The sequence below is a fragment of the Mus musculus genome, chromosome 3, assembly GCF_000001635.26.
Source record: "Mus musculus strain C57BL/6J chromosome 3, GRCm38.p6 C57BL/6J".
Taxonomy (NCBI): domain Eukaryota; kingdom Metazoa; phylum Chordata; class Mammalia; order Rodentia; family Muridae; genus Mus; species Mus musculus.
Window position 1 is genome coordinate 129,868,820 of NC_000069.6, and position 27,025 is coordinate 129,895,844.

At 45.7% G+C, this 27,025-nt stretch overlaps 2 protein-coding genes across 8 annotated transcripts in view; both read left to right on the plus strand.

Annotated features, from left to right (window-relative positions):
* Cfi (complement component factor i) overlaps positions 1–6,513 on the plus strand; it is a 38,606-nt gene extending 32,093 nt beyond the window's left edge. For 2 of the 4 annotated variants that reach the window (XM_006500963.3, XM_006500962.3), the window contains exons 11-13: positions 4,022–4,299; positions 5,467–5,571; positions 6,102–6,510. In XM_006500963.3, coding sequence (XP_006501026.1) covers positions 4,022–4,299; positions 5,467–5,571; positions 6,102–6,319 — 601 coding nt within the window. In that variant the 3' untranslated portion in view covers positions 6,320–6,510. Of the gene's footprint in view, positions 1–4,021; positions 4,300–5,466; positions 5,572–6,101 lie in introns of all 4 variants that reach the window. The other 2 variants (NM_007686.3, NM_001329552.1) reach the window with 1 other exon arrangement.
* A 3,273-nt stretch (positions 6,514–9,786) lies between these two features.
* Positions 9,787–27,006, plus strand: Pla2g12a (phospholipase A2, group XIIA). 4 transcript variants are annotated; one of them, NR_104611.1, is made up of 5 exons: positions 9,787–10,116; positions 20,062–20,138; positions 21,449–21,614; positions 24,840–24,997; positions 26,019–27,006. NR_104611.1 is itself a non-coding variant. In NM_001286948.1 (4 exons), exons 1-4 carry the CDS (start codon positions 9,900–9,902, stop codon positions 25,967–25,969), a joined length of 480 nt encoding a protein of 159 aa, NP_001273877.1. In that variant the 5' UTR covers positions 9,787–9,899; the 3' UTR covers positions 25,970–27,006. The 4 variants fall into 4 exon arrangements, 3 of the variants coding, with proteins under 3 accessions (NP_001273877.1, NP_075685.2, NP_904359.1); NM_001286948.1 differs by lacking the exon at positions 24,840–24,997 and having other exon boundaries at positions 25,950–27,006; NM_023196.4 differs by lacking the exon at positions 24,840–24,997.
* The last annotated feature ends 19 nt before the right edge of the window (positions 27,007–27,025 follow it).

Below are 27,025 nucleotides of genomic sequence, written 5' to 3' on the forward strand. Positions count from 1 at the left end.
TGAGCATTTATGAAGGAGTAATATTAACCTGATATTACTGCTGGTCTTTCCATTTAATGTGCTTTCTAGGCAAGAAACTGCCCAATGCTCAATGCTAATTATCTGATATACTGATCCATCATTGGCTGGATCACTCTTTGAACCTGGATAAGATATTGGCATGTGCCCAACTCAATGCTGCTTTGAAGGCAAGGGATTGTACCAGGTAGGGGGTATCACTTGTGTTGCTATTGGAAAGATCCCTGAAGTGCAGCAGGCTGTTTCTGACAGACTTTGAGTCACTAAAGAGCCAGTGGGAGAGGGGTCAGAGGAAACCCATCTGCTGAAGACTAATCATACCGTGTACCCCTTTGAGTGTCTTAGTTAGGGTTTTACCGCTGTGAACAGACACCATGACCGAGGCAACTCTTATAAAGGACAACATTTAATTGAAGAGGGCTTACAGGTTCAGAGATTCAGTCCATTATCATCATTGCAGTAGCATGGCAGTGTCTGGAAGATGTGGGACCAGAGGAGCTGAAAATTCTACATCTTAATCCAAAGGCAGACAGGAGAAGACTGGCTTCCAGGCAGCTAGGAGGAAACTCTACCCAAACAGTGACACACACTTCCTCCAGCAAAGCCATACTCACTTCAACAAGACCACACCCCTTAGTAGTATCACTCCCTGGGACAAGCATATTCAAACCACCACAGACAGGGTTTTCAGGTCAAAGCAGCACAGTAGACATAGTGTGGACTCAGCTTTGGCATGTGACAAATGAGAACTGCAAGTCACACACATGTTCAGCGACGAGCTTTGTAAGTGGCTGTCTTACCTTGCTGGTAAATACCACACGCTGGGTGACTTTAAATGCACAGATTTCTTTTCTCACAATTCTGTAGACTGGGAGATCAAGGGGCAGCTTGTTTTTTCCTGGTGTCTCTTGGCTTCACTGTGCTCTCTTCTCATGGCACCCTTCCTCTGTAGCCTTTCCTCTGTCCACGTGTAGCTCTGAGATTTTGCTTTATTTCCATGAAGAACCAGGCCTTACTAGATTAAACAACCCCATTTAACTTTAATTGCATGGTTAAAAGGACCGTCTCCAAATGCAATCACACTGGGACTCAGGACATCGAGAAGGCATCCAAGAAACCCAGCCCGTAATAGTGACAGGACTGCAATCCTCCAAAGGTCTTGATGGGTTGACAAGTCAAAGTCAACTTGCAAAAGGATTCTGGCCTCAGTTTGGACTTGAGAGTGAATGCAGTGTGGTCTAGTGAGCACTTCTTATGGCCTGGGTCCTAGGTCAGGCACTGTCACATGTTGCCTTGTTTAGCATGCTCAGCAGTCCTAGAGGATAACCAGGACTCCTCCCACTTTATAGATAAACATACTGAACTGAGCCGCTAAGTGACTTAGCTGAAGCTATGTAACCAGTTGGGCGGTCGAGTGTCTGATTATCATTAAGATGAACACCTTCTCAGCAAATTTCAGGTGGCCTAACTTTCTGAGAGGTGGCATTTCCATTGAATGATGAAAATCCTTGCACAGTGGAACAGCAAGCCCAGCCTGCTCTTCTACCTTCCTTAAAGACGCTCCTCTCTTAGCTCCATGGCACCACATCCCCTTGGTTTCTTTCTCTGCCCGCACCTCCTCTGCTGTCCTACAAAGTTTCATCTGTGCTTGCTTCACAGAGCCTCTGAGCAGTTAGAGTTCTCCAAGGTTCAGCCTCTCCTCCTCTGACTCGTTCTTCCTAAAGTTATCTGTGGTCGAAAAGTCCCGCTCTAAGGTGACTGAATGGCAGCCACAGTAGAGCCTTTCTCCAACTGATGACCTATAGTCAACATCCACCCATAGTTCCTGGTTACATGGAAACTACATTGAGAGCTGGAGGGATGGGTCAGTTGATTAACTGCTTGCTATACAAGCATGAAGACCTGAGTGTAAGCTGCAGAAGCCACATTGCCAAGAAATTTGAAGCCAGGTGTGGTGGCATGTGCTTATAATCCAGCACTGGGAGGGGGCTCCTTGGGGCTTGCTGGCCAGCCAGCATGGCCTACTTGGAGCGTTCTAGACTAATGAGAGATCCTGCCGCACAAACTAGGTGGACAGTGCCTAAGGGACAATATCCAAGATTTATCTCTGGTCTTTACATGCATGCACATGCATGCGCATCTGCAAACATATTTATCCCATGCACAGGCATGAACACAAATGAACATGAGCACAGATGCGCGCGCACACACACACACACACAGAGAGAGAGAGAGAGAGATGCAGAAACACACGGAGAGACAGAGGCAGAGAGAGAGAGAGAGAGAGAGATCGAGTTCTAAATGTCCAAGGCCTACCTTACAGGCTAGCTCTCTTAAATATGGTCCCGTTCCAGTGCTTCCTGTCTTAGCACACACCGTGTATATGGTTGACACAGGTAGAAATCCAAGGATCACCCTTACTTTCCTCTCTGAGCCTCTCTACAGCAAGGCATTCTTAATGTTTAATTTTTCACCATTCACTTTTCAAACCTCGTCTGCTTTCCTAACACCCTGTCCTTATCATCTGCATTGCATGGCTTGCCTCCAATTGCCTTACCTACATGCACCCTGTCTACCCACGGTCCAGCCTGTCTGTTCTCCACTGTGTAGCACAAACAATTCAAGAGCTTTGCAGTCCTCCTCAGATGGGCATGGAAACAAAACTGTCAACACATATAAATCATACAAGGCTTTACTTATATGACTTGGCTGTCCTTTCTGTCACCAGTCTCACACTGCTTCCTGCCCGTTGAAGCACCTACTCTGGCTCCTTCAGAGGCTCAAAAGCAATCGCTCCCTCTGCAAAGGACCTTCACAGATCCTTTCTCCTGCCTGGCATGATCGTTCCTGACTCTCTTACCTAGTTAATGCTGCCTTCTACTCAGATTCAGGCAACCCTTGATTTCCTGTGGAGTCACCCCTGAATGCTTTTAGTTAAAGTCCTCCCCATAAGTTCTTAAAAGCCTTTCCCCTGTCTGCACCTCTTACTCCTCACAGGATCTCTCTCTCTTCAGCATTGTGATCACCAATCCAGCGATGCATGTTTTCTAAATGCTTTCTGGTTTTGCTAACTTCTGTACCCCAGTGCCCAGTACAATACCTGCCTGTGTAGTTGGCAAACACTATATCTGTGCCCAGTAAGCCATAGAAACCGAGTTAACCTTCAAGGACTATTTCTGATCCCTGCACCTATAATACAACCCAAATCAACATGGATGGCAGCATTCTTGGAACTCTTAGGTATAAGTAACAGCATCCAAACACCACATTATCTCCTAGGACATTGCTCTTGAACTGTACGTACTGTGATGGTCTGAGCTGCTATGAAGGAAAGATAATTTCTATTCAGTTTGTACTATTTGATGAGGAAATAAGATTATAGATGATTTTTAATAATATACAGAGGACAAAAGAAGATATTTTAAATGTTCAAGTTTTTGCTCATGGACAGTCCACTCTGTGACATATTTCACGATTTGGAAAGGTTAGACAATGAGATCATGGGAAGTGCTGGGGACTCAGTGCTCTCTCCATTGACCACTCAGTCACCCTAGTCTACATCAATGGAACTCTCCAGTTTCATATCTGTCCTACTTAGGGTTTTACTGCTGTGAACAGACACCATGACCAAGGCAACTCTTATAAGGACAACATTTAACTGGGGCTGGCTTACAGGTTCAGAGGTTCAGTCCATTATCATCAAGGTGAAAGCATGGCAGCATCCAGGCAGGCATGGTGCAGGCAGAGCTGAGAGTTCTACATCTTCATCTGAAGGCTGCTAGTGGAAGACTGGCTTCCAGGCGGCTAGGATGAAGGTCCTAAAGCCCACAACCCACAACAAGGCCATATTCCCTGGGCCGAGCATATACACCATCACAATATCACTAAAGATTTAAAAAAAAAAAACTGAGATTTATCCTTTAAAGGAAAAACTACAAAGATGAAGTACCAAGATCCCTATCTTTTCTTGATATAGTTCGTTTCCTGTTCCTTTCTCTTACAGACCCAGTAGAGCTCACAGTTACCAAGTCTGGACGGCTTTATTAGACTGGCTAAAACCTAACTCTCAGTTGGGAATTCAAACGGTGAAGAGAGTTATTGTTCACGAGAAATATAATGGAGCCACCTTCCAAAATGACATAGCTTTGATTGAAATGAAAATGCACACGGGCAAGAAAGAATGTGAACTCCCCAATTCCGTCCCTGCCTGCGTCCCGTGGTCTCCATATCTGTTCCAACCGAATGACAGATGTATCATCTCTGGATGGGGTCGAGGGAAAGGTATGTGCTTTATAACCTCCGGGGTTGGAAATTGGATTAGAAATACATGGGAACCCACCTAATACTCATAGAAATATGGTGTACTGAAAAGCCAGCATCCATCCAGTAAGGGTTGCCTGCTTGGGCTCACAGCCTGAGTTGCTGCTCAGAACCCCATTATCAGAAGGACCACATGATGAGAAGAGAGGCCCCTTGGTCTTGCAAACTTTATATGCCTCAGTACGGGGAATTCCAGGGCCAAGAAGTGCGAGTGGGTGGGTAAGGGAGTGGGGGGAGGGTCTGGGGGACTTTTGGGACAGCATTTGAAATGTAAATGAAGAAAATACCTAATTACAAAAATAAATTTAAAAAAAATAAAAATGGACCACATGACATTGCTGATGTAGCTTAACGCTTGGGTGTTTGTCTAGCACGTGCAAGTTCCTGAGTTTGATTCTCAGAATTGAAAACAAGAGACCAAATGTGTTCTTGTGGTGGTACACACCTAGAATCCCAGAAGCAGGAGGATTGGGGGTTCAACACCATCCTTGAGGCTAACAAGATTTGTTTCGTTTTTGACCTAGAGAAGGGCTAATTAAACAGTTTTATTTCAAATGGACCTCCTGAGAGAGTACGAGAGGATGTCAAAGTCCCTTTGACTTAAATGTGAAGCACTGTCTATCTCCTTGTCCATCACTTCAGGTCACTTAAAAAAGGACCTCCTCAAGTGCAAAAGCATGCACAAGCTAACAGCAGCATAGCATTTCCTAACTTCTTCAAGGCTGTTGTCTGATGGTAATTTCAAGAAAATTTATGGTCATAGGAAAAGGTCATGTGAAAAGGCTCCATTACTGTCTCCTATGCCATTTCCCTATGGAACCCACCAACAATAGGACCAAGTTACACCTCACTCACAAGGGCCAGCTCTAATTTACTAAATGACTGTGACTCAGGTCTCACCTTCAAGAGCCTTCTTTCACGGTTCATTTTAGAAAGATAATTCTAGAAACTAGGGATATGAAGAGACTATGATTTAAATGTGCCAAGGAAGTATCCTCAATAATTAGTATATGTAATAATTAATAAAGTACATTCATGTATCTTCTTAATGGTTTATTAAGCTAAGACCATCTTTATTTAGACTTCTTCTTTGTGGCTTCTAAATGTCTCTTTTCTCACTTTGTATAGATAACCAAAAAGTCTACTCACTCAGGTGGGGCGAAGTTGATCTAATAGGCAACTGCTCTCAGTTTTACCCAGATCGCTACTATGAGAAAGAGATGCAGTGCGCAGGTGAGTACCCACTGGGTAGCCTGGGGTACCCATTCTATTGGTCGGCTTTGATTCTTCCCTATTGCATCTGAATCTCCTTACAGAGTGGGGTAAAGCACAAAAGTGAAGCTGGAAAACTAGGCTAACTTAGGGAAACAAACAGAAGGTTTACAAATTATCTCCTATTCTTCAATCTGCAATCCCAAGAGGAACCCCTGACAGCCCTGTCAGGAAAGGTTTTGTTTGCCTTAAGAAAAAAAAAAAAAAAAAAGATTTATTTATTATATATAAGTATACTGTAGCTGTCTTCAGACATACCAGAAGAGGGCATCAGATCTCATTACAGATGGTTGTGAGCCATCGTGTGGTTGCTGGGATTTGAACTCTGGACCTCTGGAAGAGAGGTCAGTGCTCTTAACCACTGAGCCATCTCTCCAGCCCAGGAAAGTTTTTAAGAAGTGCAAGTCCTTCTGTGCATCAGTGTTGGGGAGGCAGGAAAGCTGGGCAAGGGTCTTGACAGATGGAAGGAAATGTGCTTTTCTATCTCTCAGGTACGCGTGATGGGTCCATTGATGCCTGCAAAGGAGACTCCGGAGGCCCCTTGGTCTGTGAGGATATCAACAATGTCACTTACGTTTGGGGCATTGTGAGCTGGGGAGAAAATTGTGGGAAGCCCGAGTTCCCAGGTGTTTACACCAGAGTGGCCAATTATTTTGATTGGATTAGCTATCACGTAGGAAGGTCTCTTGTTTCTCAACACAATGTCTGAAGCTATGACCTCCTTCTTTCTACATTTATTCTTTTAGGAGTTACATTTTAATTGAAATGAAACTGTATAGTTAGTTCTCCTCAGAGCTGGCAAGAAGCAACTCCTACTGGCTAGTCCTAAAGTTTCTTCCAAGTTTATGCTGTTTTAGAATTCTGCCATATAATCTACAATAAATATTCCGGCTAAGCATACAAGGTGGTTTGTGTTTGTTTGTTTGTTTGGTTGGTTGGTTGGTTTTTAGTGCCTAAAGACACACAGCTACACCCTCAGCCCACACATTTTATTTACAGATAGTTTACATTAACTATTCAGGAAGGAATGACATTTTGATGGCAGTTTAATGACATTAGAATTGCACAAGACTGTGTTCAAGGCACAAATCTGCCACCATTGGGTCATTTTTAGATTCTCTGTGTGTTATTTTCCATCTGTATTTTGTGGTTTTCCCTTCAGAGACCATGAACAAGCAGCTATGGATCTCAAGTAGGGCACCAACTGCAGACCAAAGAAATGATCACACCCAAGTCTAGCTTGATAAAGCAATGAGCATCCTGGGGTTCCTTATGGGAGCAGTTACTTAAGGCAGCTGGACCACTGGTAAGCTCACCCAAGTATAGATGACAACTCAGAGGAGTTGCATCGTTAGGGCTCACTACGCAATTTGTAGGCAATTCCACAGAAGATAGCCTCCTCTCCCAGCCGCTGCTTACTGCTAACACTACCCCAGAAGGACCTATTGTTAGCATTTTGTCTAGGCTCTGCTCCACAGTTACCTGGCAACAGCCAGATGTGCCTGGCTCACTATAAAAGGGACTGCTTGCCCCCTCTTCTTTTCTCCCCATTCCCCTCCCCCCTCTCTCTCCATGTGCTCATGGCCAACCTCTACTCCTCTGCTCTTGCTCTCTGTGTTTCTCTGTCTCTATTACCCTCTTAACTCCCCTCTCATGCCCTGAATAAACTCTAGTCCATACTATACCGTCGTCGAGTGGCTGGTCCCTCAGGGGGAAGGGATGCCTCAGCATGGACCCACAGAGGCACCCCCTTCCCCCATACCTGACTATACATCCACCAAACGTATTCCTTTATCTTTCTATAAAAAACATCACCTATTGACTCTCGTACCTTTCTGAGCTTCCTGAATCTATTGAGTCTCTAGTTTCCTGGGCTTGATGAACCTCCACTCTCCCTCCTTTTTTTCTTCCTTTTCGCTCTGGCCCTGCTTGTTCCATCCTGCCCTCTTTCCCTCCTTAAGAAGGAAGAAGAGCTACAGGACATTCCACAAGGGAAGGTGTGAAAATGAACACCGTGTTTACATAAAAAACCTGGCATAGTATCATTTATAGGGCAATGGCACCACCAATCCTCCAAACCTCCTCAGACACTGGAGCCAGGAGTCTGGCCTTGCTACATTTGCATCTTCCTGCCAGAGAACTGAGAACTGCCTGCCCGCTGCTGAGCTGCTGAAGAGCCTACTTTGCAACTCAATCCTGCTGAAACAAGCAACAGAACCCAGCTGAAACAAAGGGATGGGTCCTTAGGTTTTCCCATATGTGTTCAGTGCCATGCATTAAAGATTGAGCCTTGATCAGAGAACTTTGTCTTGGCTCGTAATTTCTCTCACTGTCCTTCCCATCCATCCCCAGCTTTCCTTTCAGGAACCCAGGAACCCGTGGCTGCTGGCGGCTACGATGATAACAATGATGATGTGTTTGTAGGTGCACGTAGACGTCTGAGGACAACTTGGGGGAACCCCCTTCTCTCCTTCCACTGCGGGTCTCGGGTACCAAGAGGCTATTAGGCTCATGTAGCAAACGCTGAGCTTTCTCACTGGCTCTTAGCGTTGCTTTTGTCAGAGTACTTTCTCACAGCAACAGGGAAGAAAATGAAGTCACAGATGAGGTTCTCAGGCAGCTTTCCAAAGGCCTTGCAGCTTGAGGGGCCAGCCACACACAGGATGGAGAGCAGCTCCGTGTCCTGGTACCCATAGTGCATCAGAGAAAAGGACAAGCTGGGTGTGGCCTCGTGCCCAAGACTTGAAACCACTGAAGAATTAAAGTTGAAATGGGAGGCAGGGAGGAAGAGGCAGGGGAGGGTGGAGGGCTGACATGAGATATGGAAGACAGGAGATCCCAGACTGTTCCAAGGGAGACTGAAGAAGACAGAAGCCACCTTGGGGAAGGAGAATGCCCCTGGTTCTAGATGGGTCAAGGAAAGAAAATACAGTGTCTGGGGACAAAACTGATGACGACAGGGTACCAGGGAGGGGGATCTGAGTCTGTGGCAATGGTGAGATTTTATTTTAATTATGAGGTGACTGCTGTGGCCATGGATGGCAGATCATAAAGAGAAGTGAGGAACTGAATCCGGTTTAACCAGTCGTGTTATTGCATCCGTGTGCAATAGACGAGAAAAGGTGCCAAAGAATCTGGCATTTGAGAACGTAATCCCCAGAGAGAGACACGCGGCAACCCGTGTCCTCAGAGCACAGGTTATTGTTAAGGTAAAAGACATACATTCAGCAAGATGTAAATGTGTAAAGAAATAGAAAAGAGAGAGGCTTGGCGCCAAGATCCTAGCACTTGAGAGGATAGTGTGTTCAAGGCAAGTTGGAGGGCAGCCTGGGCTACAGGCCAAGACTCTGTCTCAGAAAAATTAACTGAGGGCTGGTCCCAGGTAACCTTACCGCATTTGTCCCGCTTCGGAAGACACACTCCTGCCTCCCTTTCCTCTGCCTAGTCGGTGATTAGCTTTTTCTCTACAGTATTTAGAATTTTAAGGAGGGATAACTGCCAACTTCTCCTTCCTTAGAATTAGAAGCAATGGAGGAAGTGCTCTGGCAGATTGAGCAGAGTTCCATCTTCAACAATCCTCCAGACCATGCTGCGCTGCTAGGACTGCGGCTGATCATAGGGTTCCCACAAGAACCCAGGAGGCAAATCCAGGCTTGGTAGGGTGCAAGGCCAGCCCGTGTTCAAACAGTTTTCTACGCTGGACCCCAGGCCTTGTCCAGTAAAGGCTGGGACTGCGGAGCCCAAGGGAGGCTGTGCTACTGGAGTCGTTCTAAATTATGGTGTCTCGGTAAACAGGAGAGCTTTGTAAAACAAGCAAGCAAACAAACCTCACTAGGAGCTGGGAGGCGGTGGCGCACGCCTTTAATCCCAGCAGGCGGATCTCTTGAGTTCGAGGCCAACCTGGTCTAGGTGAGTTCCAGGACAGCCAGGGCTACACAGAGACCCAGTCTTGAAAAACAATACAAAAAACAAACAAAACAAAACAAAACCAATTCACTGTGGTGTTGAACCAAAGCAATGACTATGTCTAGGGCATTGGCAAGGCGTTTTTAAGACTCCATAGAGGCAGGACCGTAAGCTACGGGAGCGTTCCGGAGACCACGTGGGCAATGAGGCTCCCACGCTCGGGCGCATGCGCACTGTGGGCAGCGGCGCGCGTGCCCGGGCGGGCCCACCGTTCGGCGCAGCTCAGTGACGGGGCGCGAGCTCGCGAGCGCGGAGGAGGCCGGGGGCCTGAGCCGGAGCCGGAGCGCGCGCCGCTGCCCAGCCCCGCCGCGCCGGCCCCGCAGATGGTGACTCCGCGGCCCGCGCCCGCCCGGAGCCCCGCGCTCCTCCTCCTCCTGCTGCTGGCCACTGCGCGTGGGCAGGAACAGGACCAGACCACCGACTGGAGGGCCACCCTCAAGACCATCCGCAACGGCATCCACAAGATAGACACGTACCTCAACGCCGCGCTGGACCTGCTGGGCGGGGAGGACGGGCTCTGCCAGTACAAGTGCAGCGACGGTGAGCCGCGACAAGGGGGCGCGGGGTGGCAGGGGGTTGGAGGCGGGACAGTCCCCGGAGGCTGGGGGGTTGGGGGGAAATGCGAGAATCCGAGCCAGGCAAGTGGATGGGGACGGGTATGAAGCGAGAAAATAAAGGGACTGGTGCCAGGCAGGGGGATGTGTGTGTGTGGAGTGTGGAACAGGTAGATGAACAAGTGTGGAGCAGGTGGATGGGGCACAAGTGGGGGGCTAGAAGATGGAGGGGTACGTGTGGGGCAGGTTGTGGGGCGGGGGACACTTGCGGAGCAGGGGGGCGGGGACAGGGAAGCGGGATGGAAGGACGAGTGCGGGACAGGGGGATTAGGGGAACAGACGCCAGACAGGCATTGACTGCGTCCTCGGGTGTGGAAAGAATGAGCAGCGCTTGGAGCGTGCTGTCCTTGGGATTGAGCAAGCTGGGAACAAATGTGAGAGGTCACCTGAGTGCGCGCTCTGCACTCTGCTCTCCTTTGCATCTGAGCTTCTCGCCCTCTCTCCCCGCCATTGCACAAAGTTGCCTAAGAACTTTCTGATGTACGGGGCGGGGTGGGGGTGGGGGGCGGGAAAGGTGGGAGGGAAGTGGGACAGACTGAGTTTAGCACGTGCGGTCATGCACAGGCGCGCGCACACACATCATGTAATTGGTTCAGCTAAACATAGAAAGCCAAACGACAATTTAAAAGCCATCAGTTGGTGTTAAGTGCCATTTTGTTTGTTTACCTGCAAAGCTAGGTAAAATAAATTGTGGCTTTTGTATAGATTTCTGATGTACTTGGTTTTTGAGGGAGGTATACTGCATTGAAAAAGTTCCCTAACTTCTGGAAAACAATCTAAGACTTGCAGTTTTGTCTTGATTTGATTTTTGAGACAGGGTCTCAGGTAGCCCATGCTGGCATTGAAGTTGGTATGTAGCTGAGACTGACCTTAAACTCCTGTTCCTTGGCCACCCAGGTTTTGGATGACAGACACAAGCCATCTTGTCCGCCTTGTAGCTTTCTTGGGTATCACTGGCCTCTCTTCCTTATTCTCTGTCAATATTAGAGTTTGTCTGCTCATTCCTTTCATTGTTTTTAAACATTCTGTTTGAATCTGAGAACTTGTTTCATGGCAGCGTGAATAGTCATAAAATCAGCACTTAAGGCAGTGATTTGAGTGAGGGTTTTTTGTTGTTTTAGTGTTTTGTTTTATTTTAAAGCATTCTGTGTGTGTGTGTGTGTGTGTGTGTGTGTGTGTGTGTGTGTGTGTGTGTGTTTTGAGGGGTGGGATGAGGCTTCTGTTTGGCAATTCAGAATGTTAGGATATAGAACTTGTAAAATCAAGCTTCTTATGAGATTAGCCAAGGCTACCAGCTGAAAATAATAGGGAAATTCATGACTTTAGTGAGAAACCCTGATTGCAGAGTTGGTAAACTTAATTTTAAAAAAGTCTCTCCTGTAAACCTGTGACGTCCCTGCAGCTTATAAGTCTACAGATAGCCTCCATCTTTATGATAATATAAAGAACATTCCATTGAATTCATTCTAGGGATCTCCATTTGCCTCCAAAACTTAGGCCTAAAACCTTCCACCGATACACACCAAAAAGAATATTTTCTTCCTGTACAATATTTTGTTTTTGTGAGCTGTATTAGTGGGGTGTCGTGGGTAACAAGGAGTAAATGATAACTTTGCTAAGGCACAAGTTCTATTTTTTTTATTAGATATTTTCTTTATTTACATTTTAAATGTTATCCCCTTTCCTAGTTTCCCCTCCCAAAACCCCCTATCCCCTCCCTCCTCTCCCTAACCCATCTACTCCTGCTTCCTGGTCCAGGCCTTCCCCTACACTGGGGCATCGAGCCTTCACAGGACCAAGGGCCTCTCCTCCCATTGATGACCAACTAGGCCATCCTCTGCTACATATGCAGCTGGAGACACGAGTCCCACCATGTGTTTTCTTTGGCTGGTGGTTTAGTCCCTGGGAGCTCTGAGGGTACTGGTTGGTTCATATTGTTGTTCCTCCTATGGGGCTGCAAAACCCCTTCAGCCCCTTGGGTCCTTCCTGTAGTTCCTTCATTGGGGACCCTGGAGGCACAAGTTCTAACTTCATTCCTGACCATTATGCAAACATTAGTCTTGACGGTGTGTCAATCGTGTGCCAGCCGTTGGAAGGTGGGGTGATTCTGCAGTGGTAGATAAGATCCCTGTCCCTGGAGCTTGTGTTCTGATGCAGAGAAGCAGCCAGCGCATCTAGACACAAGAAATGAAAGACTACCACAGTGGTCCTGGGAAGTACTGGGAGCCATTTGCCTTTCCTGTAGGCTGTTCCGGGACAGAAGAAGAAGAAGGTCTCAGGATTGGAAGTAAGAGGAGTGCTCTGTGGTAATCAGGGAAAGAATGTCCCAGCACGGAACAGTGAGGACACATTTCCTGAGGGCACGCACGGGCTCACAGGAAGCCAGTCAGGGTGACTGAGGGTTTCTGCCTGTGGCAGTGGAAAGATGCAGCTGTTATTTACAGACACAAGGGTGACTTGAAATGTGCAGTCTTTATAGACAGCTTGTGAGCACCAGCTGTAGAGTTGTTAACACTGAGAACATCTCAGAGCTATGTTGTTCCCATGAGAAGGTTTCAAACCTCCCTTCACTTGCTACTCTTTGTTACCAATCTCCTGGGGAAGGCAAGAGCTGCTGAAGGCAACAAATGTCTGCACTTCCTATAACCTCCCTTCCCTGAGCCTGGTGTTCTGGGTACTTGTTCCCTTTGGGTCATCTTTCCTCTGATGGGAAAAGATGCCTTAATGAGAGTTATCTGAAGTTTTGGCTTTTTTAAAAAGAATTATTTATTGTATGCATACGTGTACACTGTAGCTGTCTTCAGACACACCAGAAGGGGGCATCTTAACCTATTACAGATGGTTGTGAGCCACCATGTGGCTGCTGGGAATTGAACTCAGGACTTCTGGAAGAGCAGTCAGTGCTCTTAACCACTGAGCCATCTCTCCAGCCCCTCCCTGAAGGGTTTTTTTTTTTTTTAATTTGTTTTGTTTTTTTGTTTTGGTTTTTGGTTTTCCGAGACAGGGTTTCTCTGCGTAGCCCTGGCTGTCCTGGAACTCACTCTGTAGATCAGGCTGACCTCTAACTCAGAAATCCACCTGCCTCTGCCTCCCAAGTGCTAGGACTAAAGGCATGCGCCACCACTGCCTGGCTTCCAGAAATTTTTATGGGAACACATTTTATGTTTGGCATTTAGCCAGCTCTCTCTCTCTCTCTCTCTCTCTCTCTCTCTCTGTCTGTCTGTCTGTCTGGTGAGAGAGGCATGCATGTGGGTGTGGGTGTTTGGTTGATGGGCCCATATGTACACATACAGAGGCCAAGAGAGAATGCTGAGTGACTTTTTCTTCTGTTCTCTATATTACTCCCTTAAGAAAGCGAAAGCTCACTGATCTGGCTGGCCACTGAGCTCCTGGGATCTGCCTGTCTCTCTTGCCTCCCAACACTGGGGTTATAAGCACACACTCATCTTCCTCAGCTCTTTATCTGGGTGCTAGGGATTTGAACTCAGGTTATCGTGGCATAACCGTCATCATTACTCACCTGGGCCAGCTTCGCTTCCTTCCTCCCTGATCTCAAAGGAAAGGAAGTGAGACACGATTTTCATTTCTGTTGAAAAATAGAAGAAAGTAGGTTCTGAAGTGTTTTTAGAATTCTGAATAAGTTGTTCCTTCCTCTAGTGATGTATGTGTTAGCAGGAGGGTCTAAGTGCTATATTGAGAATTGAGCATTAGTGGAAGTAGGGTAGCCAGAATGGAGCCAGGCTGCTGTGTTCAAGAGCCCAGACAAGGGCTGGAGAGGTGGCTCAGTGGTTAAGAGCACTGACTGATCTTTCAGAGGCCCTGAGTTCAATTCCCAGCAATGACTTGGTGGCTCACAACCATCTATAATCCTGTCTGTAGTGGGATGCCCTCTTCTGTTGGGTCTGGAGACAGCTACAGTGTACTCATAAATCAATCAATCAATCAATCAATCTCTGGAGACAGCTACAGTGTACTTATATAAATAAGTAAATAAATAAATCTTAGGAGTCCAGACAGAAAGGTGGCACTGATTTTGCGTTGAGTTGGCAGGAGTTGGGGTGATGAGAGATGGTTGGATTTGACGTATGACGTGAATGAATGAAGATTTTGTCAGTAATTGTCACTAAGGCAGAGTCGGTAGTGGAGGTGATAGGAGGAGGGGATACTGGAGTCGTGTCCTTTCGTACCTGAGAAGTGTAGTTTCTAAGTGTGCAAAGGGAGGGGCTGGCCAGGAGCAGGTAGCACACCCTGTTACTAGGGTAGAGGTAGGATGTGGGCACCGGCGTTAGGTGGGTGGGTTTTGATTAACTATTTTTCAGTGAAGAGGGAAGGAAGCCATCAGCTTCTAGAAATCCTAAGAATGAAGATGCTGGGACATCTGAGGAAAACAGGAAATGAATGACCTAGAGCAGAGGTTCTCAACCTGTGGGTCTCAACCCCACAGGGGTCACATATCAGATATCCTGCCTATCAGATATTCACATTACAGTTCACAACAGTAGCAAAAGTACAGTTATGAAGTAGCAACGAAAATAATTTTATGGTTGGGGGTCACCACAGCATGAAGGGTCACAGCATTAGGAAGGTTGAGAACCACTGGTCTAAGGGAAACAGTTATTCTCAGAGCCACATGGAGATGAATGGGTTAAGTCTCAAGTGTTAAGTTTAGTGGTACCACTAGTTGATGCCCTACATACACAGTGGTAAGATCTTTGCATGACACTGCCGCCACCCTCTGAGAGTCTCACCTGCTGCATGTTCTTCCAGGTGAAATGACAGAGTATTTGATATAAATACCTTTGAGAGTATTTATATCAAATTCAGAAAAACTCAGTTTGAAGGGGAGAGGGAGGGGAAAGAGGATAATAACCGTGTCTCAATTCCTGCAAATGCTTAGGTTTTGACTGCAGAGCGAGAGGAGAAGACACTAAGAAGCCAGCCACTTTTGTCAGTGGTTCTTATGTGCTGTGACCACAGCACATCATGATATTGTGGTTTGACTCCTAATTGTGTTTCTTCCAAATGAGCTCCTGTTTGCTTGGTAAAGGCTGGTAATAGCAGAAATGTTAAAAGTTTTAATGTTGAGCGTCTCTTAACACCACTTAAACACCACGTATAACGTATAACAATATTTTAAATAATGTCAGTACATAATTTGGCACCTGAATCAGCTGAGTATTTACGAATGTGGCGAACATACGTACGTGCAGGCAAAACACACAAACACTTATAAAATAAATACTTATTCAGGTGCCAAATTATGTACTAACATTATTTAAAATATTGTTATACGTGCTGTTAAGAGACGCTGGACATTAAAACTTTAACATTTTTTCTTAAATAAGCAGCTTTATATATGATTTCTTCTAAGTAATTATGTTTTAAGGTTAATCTTACTTATTGAGTGTGCGTCCATGTATTTAGTTTTATTAGGGTGGGGGCAGAGAGACGAAGAGGGGGAAAGTACACATGGCCATGCCGTGGCCTGCATGTGTGGTTGGTCAGTGGACAGCTTTTGGGAAGTAGTTCTCTTTTTTCACTGCGGAATCTGGGGCCCAAACTCAGGTTTTCAGGTTTGTAGGGCAAGAGCTTTTGCCTGAGGAGCCAGCCTGGAGATGATATTTCAGTATAAAGGTGAGTTTAGAACTTTAAAACCCTGAGCTGTTTCAGCAAAGCAGTTACTTCTGCTGTTCGTGGTGGGTTTATTTGCTCATTCTATCGAAAGAGAACATCTTAATTTTGGCAGAGTATTTCTCGTTTTTCTCATACCTAGTAATTTCTTGGGCGCTCACTGTGTGCTAGGCATCTTCTAGGGAAGGGAGACAAAACAGTCCTCATAGAGTCTTGCTAATGTGGTTCATAACCATTAGAAAAACAGCCAAGCTTGGTGTCAGAAGGGAAGATGCTCTTTCTACATGGGGCGAGCTTGGAGGAGTTTGAGAGGAGAGACATCAGTTGGTTGTTCTAAAGGAACCCCAAACTGATAAAACCTACCAGCCCATGCCCCTTGCAGTGCGATGGTAGGGAGTCCGTTACCAGCGTTTATTTCAACATTCTTTCCAGTGTTTCATAAAAGGTAGGGCTGGATCTTGTTTTCCCTATTAATTTATGTATTTATCGCTTTACATCCCACTCACAGTCCCCCCTCCTCCCAGTACATCCCCCACCCCCGTCACTTGGCCCCTCCCCAGCCCTCCCTCCCCTTCATCTTTAAGAAGGGTGAGGTTCCCTCTGGCTACCAACCCAGCTTGACACCTCAACTCACTGCAGGACTAGGCACATTCTCTCCCACTGAGGCCAGACCAGACAGCCCAGTTAAGGGGCAGATCTTTGTTACTCAGTGTCACCACCCTCCCTCTGCAGGACACACGTGCACGCCTCATGGCTGCTCTACATCTTCACTCTCTCCTTTTACCTGTGGACTTTCTCTACCGTATTTGCCCCCAGTCCTCTGCGTCTCCATGGTGCCCATGGTTACTTGGTATCTTTTTCTGACTTCATTTGCTTAGCAGTATCTCCTATGAAGAAAGTGTCTGTGCCTGTGGTGGATGCTCTCATCCCTACGTTATGGCACTGTTACTCCAGTCACGATGCCAGGGAGCATATCTACAGCTTGGAAATGAAGAGAGATCAGGTACAAAGGGGAGGGAAGATGGAAGAGCTGTTGTATGAACAGGAAAAGAAATACATTCCTAGTTTTAAAAAGAAAAAAAAAAACCCAGACAGATAAGCGGCTATTAGAAGCGCACACACCTCCTTGCTTTGTATCAGCTGTCTGGGGGTGATAACGTTTGGATATGAATGGCGCCAGAAGTCTGCAGACTTGTAGGTGGGAAGGGGAATGTGCCTGTCATCGAGCGAGCAGAAACACTGGGCAAGCTGTCGTTTTAAAATAATAATAATAATAATAATAATAATGTCCACCAGCTTCCTGACGGGTTTTCAGGTGATATGGTTCTGAATTTAAAACAATTGCTAACCTGAAACACTATATATAGTACATACCCTCGTTCCAGGTTTGAACACGCGATAGTGTATTTGTAGTGCTTTTAAAAAGACGATTAATGGTCTGGCTCGTTGATTTGTGAGCATCCCTAGAGCCATAGTTCTTGACCTTCCTAATGCTGCGACTCTTTAATGCAGTTCCTCAGGTTGGGATGACCCCAACCATAAGGGGTTTTTTGTAATTTTGCCACTGTTATGCATCATAATGTGAATGTCTGATATGAAGACTACCTGATGTGTGACCCCCGTGGAAAAGCCAGTCAGCCCCAAAGGAGTCGAGGCGCACAGTTTGAGGACCGCTGAACTAGAGGTTTGTGATTGTTTGAAATCACTCTCTGTTTAAACCGGCTCAAGAGACAGCTTTATACTAATGCGTAAGGAACTGAGAGTTTCCCAAGAACGCTTTGCCAGTTTAGCCTTTCTTCCTGCTATGGTTTGAGTATGGCTTCTCCCCTCCAAAACTGAAGCTTCATCTCCATTAAAAGATGCAGTACTAAGAGGTGCAACCTTCAGGAGGTGCAGAGGACTCTGCCCTCATGAATTGATCATTGTCTGAAATGTGTCTACTTCATGGATCAATAGGGTTATCTTGTGACTGAGTTTGCAGGAAAGCCAGTTTGGCTGCTTTCTCTCACGCTGGTCTCTACTCACGTGACGCTTTGATCTTTGAGAGGATGAAGCCAGCGAGAAAGCCACAGCCAGATTCAACTCCTGGACTTTGGATCCGAAGTATGAGCCCAAATAAACCAAAAAAGCTGGCTTTGTCCTTGTGATATTAGCAACAGGAATCAGCCTGGGCTAGGGGTGTAGCCTAGTGCTAGAGGTCTGCCCTCACATTGCAAGGCCCTGAGTTTAGTCATTCCCCAGCACCACAAAACACACAAACAAACAAACAATAAACTAAGGCATCTGCCTTCTTACTCAGGGCTTTAAACTATAGACAAAAATGTGTATTTCTCATGACAGTCCTGTGAGAACAGTAAGCTAGCTAACACTTCACTTAAACAGAGTCACAGCTGGCCGAGTGGGCTCCCAAAGGCTGGGTTAACACCATGCCTGCTGCTAGAGGGGACTCATCTACAGCAAGGTGCTGCTTGCCTCCGTTCAGATTAATATCTGTGCTCAAGTGTATGATTCCAGGTCATACTGGGCAGATAGCTCTAGATGTAAAGCTTATTAAACAGTGGCAGATGATGAAGTAACTCTGACAAAATAGAACTCAACAATCCTGTAATAAGTCTAAAAACTTAATAACAGAAATGCGGAAATGCTGAAATTCTATATGTAGGTATATATTTATATTTATATTTATATTTATATTTATATTTATATTTTTTGAGACAGGGTCTTTCTGTGTAGCCCTGACTGTCCTGGAACTCACAATGTCGATGAGGCTGGACTTGAACTCAGATCTATCTGCCTCTGTCTCCTGAGTGCTGAGATTAAAGGCCTGTAACACCACACCCAGCTAGGAGTAGATATTTTAAAAGCTCCATGTTAGGAAGTCCTTTTTTTTTTTCTTGCTGCCATTTGATAGTTTAGCCCTGACATACAGCTTCCATGAACTGTGTTAAAATGAATCTTCTGTTGCCTCAATCATCATATTTAATGATTAAGTTTTATAGTTTATTTATTCATGTGTATATGATGTATGTATATGGGTGGGGGTGGGGGAGTCGAGAGGACAATTCTCGGGAACTGGTTCTCTTTATCATGTGGGTTGGGGGTGGAGTTGAACTCTGGTAGCTAGACTTGGTAACAGATGCTTGACCAGCTAAGCCATCTGGATGGTCTGGATGGGCCCTGGCTGCCACATTTTAAAACACTGTAACACTCTAGAAGTGGTCATTGTTTGTAGGTCAGTAAATGAAGGCCCAGGAAACTCCAAAGATGGAAGAGTAAACAGTGGTAGTGTTTATTTGTAACACATGTGACAGATGTCATAGGGAGCAACCTTCTATGTCTGCCCAGTGCCCATTGATCTGACCATTTGTCAACAGCATTCATCGAAAATGGAACTACGGGTAGAAGCCACACTAGGCAGGGGCATGTGCAACAGAGAAAGGCGTGTCTCAGTTTACATTTCACTACGGAGAACCAAACAGTAAACGAAGTAGGCAGACTAATAGCATGGTGTGTTAGAAACCATGCTGGTCACAAGTATCACCAGGAAAAGCCTTGCTGAAGTGTGAGTGTTCTTCTGCTCGGGTGATTCTCACAGAATGCCATGACCTGGGTGTGCCATGAAGAGACTTTCTTTATTCGCTGCATTCCTGAGAGAGTTGGCTGCAGGGAATGGAGGCAGACTCTCTGGTCCTACCTTGCCCTGCGGTGTCTTAAAAGTGTTAGATAGTTATTGCGTAACCTTAGCTTTCTTAGGCTAGGCTTTAGCTAACGCCTCCTGGTTGGTGGGTATTGAGCTTTCTGAGGACACAGCGCGTGCCTAGCAGGTTTTCACCTGCGAGACTCCAGCATTGGATGTGCAGGAGGCAGGGCTGCTCTCTCATACGTGTGATGCAGTATCGTGTGCACCCTTGCAATCCTCTGAGGTCCAGGATAAGCTTTGGCCTGTTCTGACAGTGTATGTTAATACATTGTGAAGACTTCATGAATGCTTCACATCTGTGTATGCGCTGCACATTTGTGTGTGTCCTGCATTCTGCACAAACTGAAAATAACCCCATGATCAAGCACTCTAGTGCTCAGCAAAATAAATACACAAAATAAATTAATTCTTTATGTTTTGTCCAATAAATATTAAACATCTTCAGGGCTACTCAAGCATGTTGCATACCTTTACATATATGTATATTATTTCTTTCATTTTTAAAAAAACTAATTATGACATCATTTGTATTTTATATAGGATCGAAGCCTGTTCCACGCTATGGATATAAACCATCTCCACCAAATGGCTGTGGCTCGCCACTGTTTGGCGTTCATGTAAATATTTTTTTCCCCTTTGATAAGCTTTGTGACTGTTAGTCTAATATTTTTAGTAATGTTTCCTCAGGCTCACAAATATCTTTATTAGAATGATTGCATTTATTATTGTTTTCTGATAAAGCACATTTAACAACTAAACAATATTAAATGGGTTTAAAATAATGACTTAAGTTTTATTTTGTAAAGTATCACATAAATGATATTTTCTACTTATCGCAAACATAACTTGAACTTTTAAAGTACAAAGTAATACTGGCTAGGGAGGGGAAAAGTGGGTGAGGCTGGTTTTCTGTTTGATCCAGGGCTGAGTGAGGCACAGTGTGGTGATCGCAGCAGTTGTTCTTGGGTAGACAGACAAGCCAGGAGCCACAGGCGGAGGGGGGTTTATACAGACAGTTCCTGCCCACCAGGCTTGTGTGAGTTAATTAAAACAACTAAAGCTAAGTTATAGATTCAAAGTAATGGTATCTCTTGAAAATGGAAAAATATTTAAAGTTAAAAGACAAACCACCATTTGAATTATAATTGTTTATGAATTTCCTGCAGCATTTCACAGAAAGCACATTTATTTGGAGGAAGGGTCATAAAATAATTTGAAAATCCAAAGATCATAAAAGTCCTAGAGATTTCTTTTAATGTTCTTAGGCTTGTTATTTGTCAAACTATGCTTTGGTGGCTAAAGGGATGGCTCAGTGGGTAGGAGTGCTTTTGTGTAGGCATGAGCCCTTGAGTTTGAGTCCCCAATGTCCACATACAAGCCAGGCATGGCTGCATTTATCTGTGACCCTAGTGTTGGGGGATGGAGACAGGCAGAGCCTCAGAGCTCTCTAGATAATCCGTGTAGCCAAAACAGTGGTCTTCAGGCTCAGTGAGAAACTTTGTCTCAGGGTAGTGAGGCTGACAGCAATAGAGGAAGACACCTTCCTCTGGCTGCCTTCCTGTGGCCGCTATTACACACACACACACACACACACACACACACACACACACACACATGATTAATTAAATAAAGCAAAAAAGAAAGCCAGTTGTGCATTGTGTTTTCAGATAGTTAAAAAGTTGTGAAAGTTACTGCCATAACTTTAACACTGCAAAATTGAGGAGTGGGTATGGCTAACACAGTTACATGGCTGGGAATCGGTAGAAGAACAGGAAGATTCTAACACAGGAAACATTTATAGGCAGCTGTGGGTTTGGGGATTGTCTACAGCAGTTGTCATTTACTTCTATGGAGTCCATTTGAATGTGTCACTTATGCCAGGAGCTTTGCATCTTACTGACAGCAATCTACCCACTGCATCTCACAGCTGAACATAGGTATCCCTTCCCTGACCAAGTGCTGCAACCAGCACGACAGATGCTACGAGACCTGCGGGAAAAGCAAGAACGACTGTGACGAGGAGTTCCAGTACTGCCTCTCCAAGATCTGCAGAGACGTGCAGAAGACGCTCGGACTATCTCAGAACGTCCAGGGTAAGGGTGGCCTGCTGGCTGGGCTCGGATGGCTTCTAATAGTGCAGCGAACACATCAGGAGAGAAGGTGTGCTTCTCACAGGCATTCACTGGCATGATCCAGCTGTGCCGCTTGCCTGCAGGGAGGAGCGGGCTGACCATCTTTGTAATCTAAAATTATACACGGCCACAAAAGCAAAGTGTTCCGAAGGAGAATCTGAGGCAGAGAAGGGAAGAATTCATCTCCCTTAGATATGTAGAGCTACTCGTTCAGAAACTAAATGCCGAAGCCTGGAAGCAAGCTGTCATAGTCCGCTTGGGATGCTGTAGTAAAGTGTAACAAGCTGAGGTTGGTTATAGACGACAAATACTTCAGGAGGTAGGGGTTACATGCTGAAGGCAGAAATAGCCATCATCTGGCAAGTTTCTCTGCTTGGTTTATAGACCACACCTTCGAGCTGTATCATGAGACATGGGGAAAGGACTAGGCAGGTCTCTGGGATTCCGTTTTGTCTGCACTTCTGTTGTGTTGCAGTACTGAGGATTACAGAAGTGTCTTGAGTGTTAGACAAGCCCTTCACTGTTGAGCTATGTCTGGAAGTTATACCGTTTTTAATGTGACTTATCCCGTTCATGAGGGCACTGCCCCGGTGACCCAGTTATTTCCCAGAGTCCTTCCTACCCTAATTTCTTTACCTTGGAGGTTAAGACTTCAACAGATAATTCTTAGAGGAACATAGATATTCGTATAGACAGACAGTTGTAGCACCAGTGACTTTTAGCGTGTAGTGCAGCTGCTACGTTGATGGCTCATGTGCCTCTAACCCCAGATCAGGAGGCTGCACGTTGCTTGGCTTTTCCTGGGGATGTGTAAAGAAGTGATGTTCATACTAGATTGAGCACCAGTAACAGCCCAAAGAAACAATCACATCAAAGTCCAGCACCAGTGAGGTCATCGAGGAGCCTACAGGAGCTCAAGCAACGCAGAATCAGCTACATCACCTCAGGTTCCACTCTGGCATGGGTGACAAGGACTTGAGGAGGTTGCTTCATTAGAGCCCTGCCTTAGTTAGGGTTTCCAGTGCTGTGAAGAGACACCATGGCCAAGGAAACTCTTAAAACAGACATCATTTGTCTTAGTCAGGGTTTCTATTCCTGCACAAACATCATGACCAAGAAGCAAGTTGGGGAGGAAAGGGTTTATTCAGCTTATATTTCTACATTGCTGTTCATCACTGAAAGAAGTCAGGACTGGAACTCAAGCAGGTCAGGAAGCAGAAGCTGATGCAGAGGCCATGAAGGGATGTTCTTTACTAGCTTGCCTCCCCTGGCTTACTCAGCCTGCTTTCTTATAGAACCCAAGACTACCAGCCCAGAGATGGCACCACCCACAAGGGGCCTTTCCCACTTGATCACTAATTGAGAAAATGTCTTACAGTTGTATCTCATGGAGGCATTTCCTCATCTGAAGCTCCTTTCTCTGTGATAACTCCAGCTGTGTCAAGTTGACACAAAACTAGCCAGTACAACATTTAATTGGGGCTGGCTTACAGGTTCAGAGATTCAGTCCATTGTCATCATAGCAGGAAGCAAGGAAAGCAAGGTAGTGTTTAGGCCGACCTGGTGCTGGAGAAGGAGACGAGCTCTTCTACATCTTGTTCCTAAGGCAAACAGGAGAAGAGTGACTTCCAGGCAGCTAGGAGGAGGGTCTCAATGCCTGCCCCACAGTGACATACTTCCTCCAACCGGGCCACACCTATTTCAATAAGGCCACACCTCCTAATCTTGCCACTCCCTGGACTGAGCATTTCCAACCACCAGAAGCCCCAGCCTCCTGCCCACCTGTGCACACGTACAACCTTAGCACAAGAGCAGCCGGGAAGCACATGGGAAAGGTGGCTGGAGCCTCAGGGAGGGGACACTGACAGCCCCTCTCCTGTGACCTCAGACCTGGCTAACACTATATTGTTTTGCTTATTTATGGTCATGACTTTAATGCCAGTGCATTCTGTGGGTCACTACAGTGGCCTCTCTCCATGAGGATGGTCTGGTCAGAGGAAATGGCTTCTACTACACTCCACCCTTTTTTAGTGCTTACGTTCTTTCTATTCTTTTTTCCTCTTTTTTTTTTGATATTCCCTGAGCCTTGGAGAGGTGAATGTGAGTGTATATGTGTAAGTACGTACACACACCTGACTATTTCTGAGCAACGAGTCTCTTTGCCATGACAGCAGAGACTTATCCTCAGTGTTTGGCCAGCTATGAGACTCTGAGACTCAACAGTAAGCAGTACTCACTGTAAAATGAGCCTTTCTCCAAGACGGAAGCAGACAGCAGCAAAAATATGTGGGAATAAACAAGAACGAACATTTAATTGGCAGTTTAACAAAACAGTCACTACACTCTCCCAAGTACAGCCTGCAGTTTCCCCAGGGCTTTGCCATGTCTTAAATACTAAGCATTGGTACCCTCGCATGTAACAGGCCTTAAGTCTGACCAGAAAGTAGTTGGCTCTCCCCATAACAAGTGTCCCATAGTGCACCATGGGCACGTCTTGCATGGCATGTTGATGGCATTAACACCAAGAGGCACAGCCAAGCAGAAATCAGTGACAATAGTTCCCCAGCAAGCTATCGCCTTCTGGCACGGGGAAGAAGCCTCAGACTGCTGTCAGCCTGATTTCATCATGTCCTACAACCCCAGCAATGGGGACTCACTCTACAGTTACGGTGTGTGACAAGGGCAATGGTAATAGAAATGATGCCATCCAGGGCCAGCTTGGTGAGCTGGTAAATTTACAGGCACATCTTACAGAATATGGATGATGGCTGGAAAGTACCGGTTGTACTGAAAGTCCCACCCTAGAGCAGGTGATGATTCACAAAAGCTAAGTCACTGGAGCCCCAACTGCCAGTTAACCGTGTCATAGCGGAACTGAGATCTCTGTGGAAATATAAGTCACTAGTCAGTATGAGTATGTATAAGACTTTTTCTTCTATGAAGCAAAGACTAAAGTTAGAAGATAAGTGGCAAAGATAAAGCCAGGAAAGAAAACTAACATTTTTTTTTTTTTGCATTTTCCTTAAAATACTGTGCTAGATAATAAAGTTTTCTTTTGATGCTAACAAAAGCCCCGAGTGCCAGATGGGATCCCAGTGTCTCTCAGGGAAGGGAAGTGAGGAAGGCAACTTGTCTCAGGTCACTCTCTCACTCTGGAGCCTGTGCTCTGTCTGTTGACTGCTCCAGACGGCCTCATGCTGCAGCTCTGACTCTGACACCCAGGAAGCCCTGACCAGGAGGAGCTCGCCTCAGATGAGCCAGGGGTCACTGCTTACACCCACCAGGGTGCTTATGGCTACAGTCGCCACCTGAGGCACAGCCGGATGGATTTCTTGTCTTCTTAGGTAAACTAGACACAGAAGAACGGCCAGGTGCTGTTCTCCAGAGATGACGGTGCGCTGTAATGGCGCAGTGTTTTGGAGAACTTGGAAAGGATGGGTTTTAGAGTAAGATTGTTCCTTAATGTGAATATTTGAAAAAAGCATCTTGGTTGCTGGAAGCTATTTTTTGGTTCAGCTCTGTGAACCAAGGTAGTATGTCTGGAGTTCTTTAGAATAGGAGAAATAAGTTGATAACCTTTGTTTAGTTTTAATTTTTAAAAAGCCTACCAGGAGTAACTACTTTTGATTCCCATGAGCATCCATCCCAAAGCCCAAATTTAGAATTGGTCAAAGAAAGAGAATGGGTTCCATTTAGCATGAGCATCTGTAATGACATGCGACCAGTTCTTAGAAGCCACCGGTCATAGTGATGCCATGAGGTTTCCAAAGGTTTTCTTTTTCTTTTTTCTTTTGGGGGGGGGGGCTTGTTTTAATTATGTTTGTATGTGTGTGCATACCACAACACACAAGCAGCGGTTACAGGATGTAGCTTGTGTGTGTGTGTGTGTGTGTGTGTGTGTGTGTGTGTGTGTAGGATGGTTCTCTCCTTCACCAGGGGGGGGTGGAATTCAGAGCATCATGCTTGCAGCAGGTGCCTTTGTGCACTGAGCCATATCTTGAGCCCTGATGTTAATGAAAACCAAGGGTGCAGCCTCACTCTGCAGCAACAGATTACTTCCTGCCATGTAAGCATGGTGGTTGTCAGACATCTTTATTGTCATTGCATCTTTAAGCTAAAAGGAAACTTAACACTGATGACACAATTTGTGTTTCATAAAGATTATGTATCTATAAAAAATTATTTGAATAGTCAAAACTGAGTGCATGCACGTACACACACATGCACACACACACACATTGACCTGCTGCATGTTTTTGTGCCTGCTGCCATATGTGTGGCCGTGTGCTCTGGCAGGTGATAGAGGAGGGAGCTGAGTGATGCCTGACACCTGCCCAGTGGTGACGACACATCTTTACTCTGCAGCATGTGAGACAACGGTGGAGCTCCTCTTTGACAGCGTCATCCATTTAGGCTGCAAGCCATACCTGGACAGCCAGCGGGCTGCATGCTGGTGTCGTTATGAAGAAAAAACAGATCTATAAAGACCCTGACTGCTGGAGAGCAGGCGAGAATGGAGGACCATCCTTGCCAAAGATCCGATGCTTTAACAGCCTAATGTTGCCTTAGTTTTGTGTTGACGGGTCATTTTGAGACCTTTCTATACTGTGTCTTTTTTTAGAACCTCAAAGTGAAAATGGTGGGGGGCCAGGCAGAAACAGAGAGCATGCTTGGGATGGGGAGCGAGCAGGACATCCAAGAGCATGCCTTCCTGAGACTCGCTGTCGTGGTGGCTCCCCCAAACTGGGAAGAAAAGCTTAAGCCCGTGTGACTTGGTGTTCATAGTTGTACTTAACAATAAAAATGAAAGCAAATGTAAAATTCATTGTAAGGACTTTTCAGCATTATTTTATTTTGAAATACAGGCCAATCTTCCCTTAGAACTATTATTTATTTTGAAATTTCAGATGTACATTTATACCTGGAAAAACTATTAATTCTCCATTTTTATTATACATAACGTGTTGTTTCTCTGAAGCCCACTAAGATAGGTATAAATATGTTACTCACAACTACAAGGTTTCCAAGTGTGCATCTCTTGTACAGTTGGAATCACGGTTGATACTTCTCTGGAGAGACGCCCCAGGACATCTGAGTGTTGGGATGTGCACAGAATTCAGAAGCCCAGCTTCCTCAAACCGCTTAGAGCAAATGTCCTTCCTCTCCTGCTGTGAGCTCTAGGAATGACGGGTTTAACGGGCCAAGCCGAGCTCTGAATCTGTGCGCTATCTGCTGCTGAGGTTGTGGTTACTCCCTCATCCCCGTTTTCCATCTTCTATCCTGGAGTAGTGTTAAAAGTCTGACATTTTCTAATGGAGGTCTTAATAAACGCTATTTACTTCTTAGTAATCTCCTGAGAGTGTTTTCAAGTC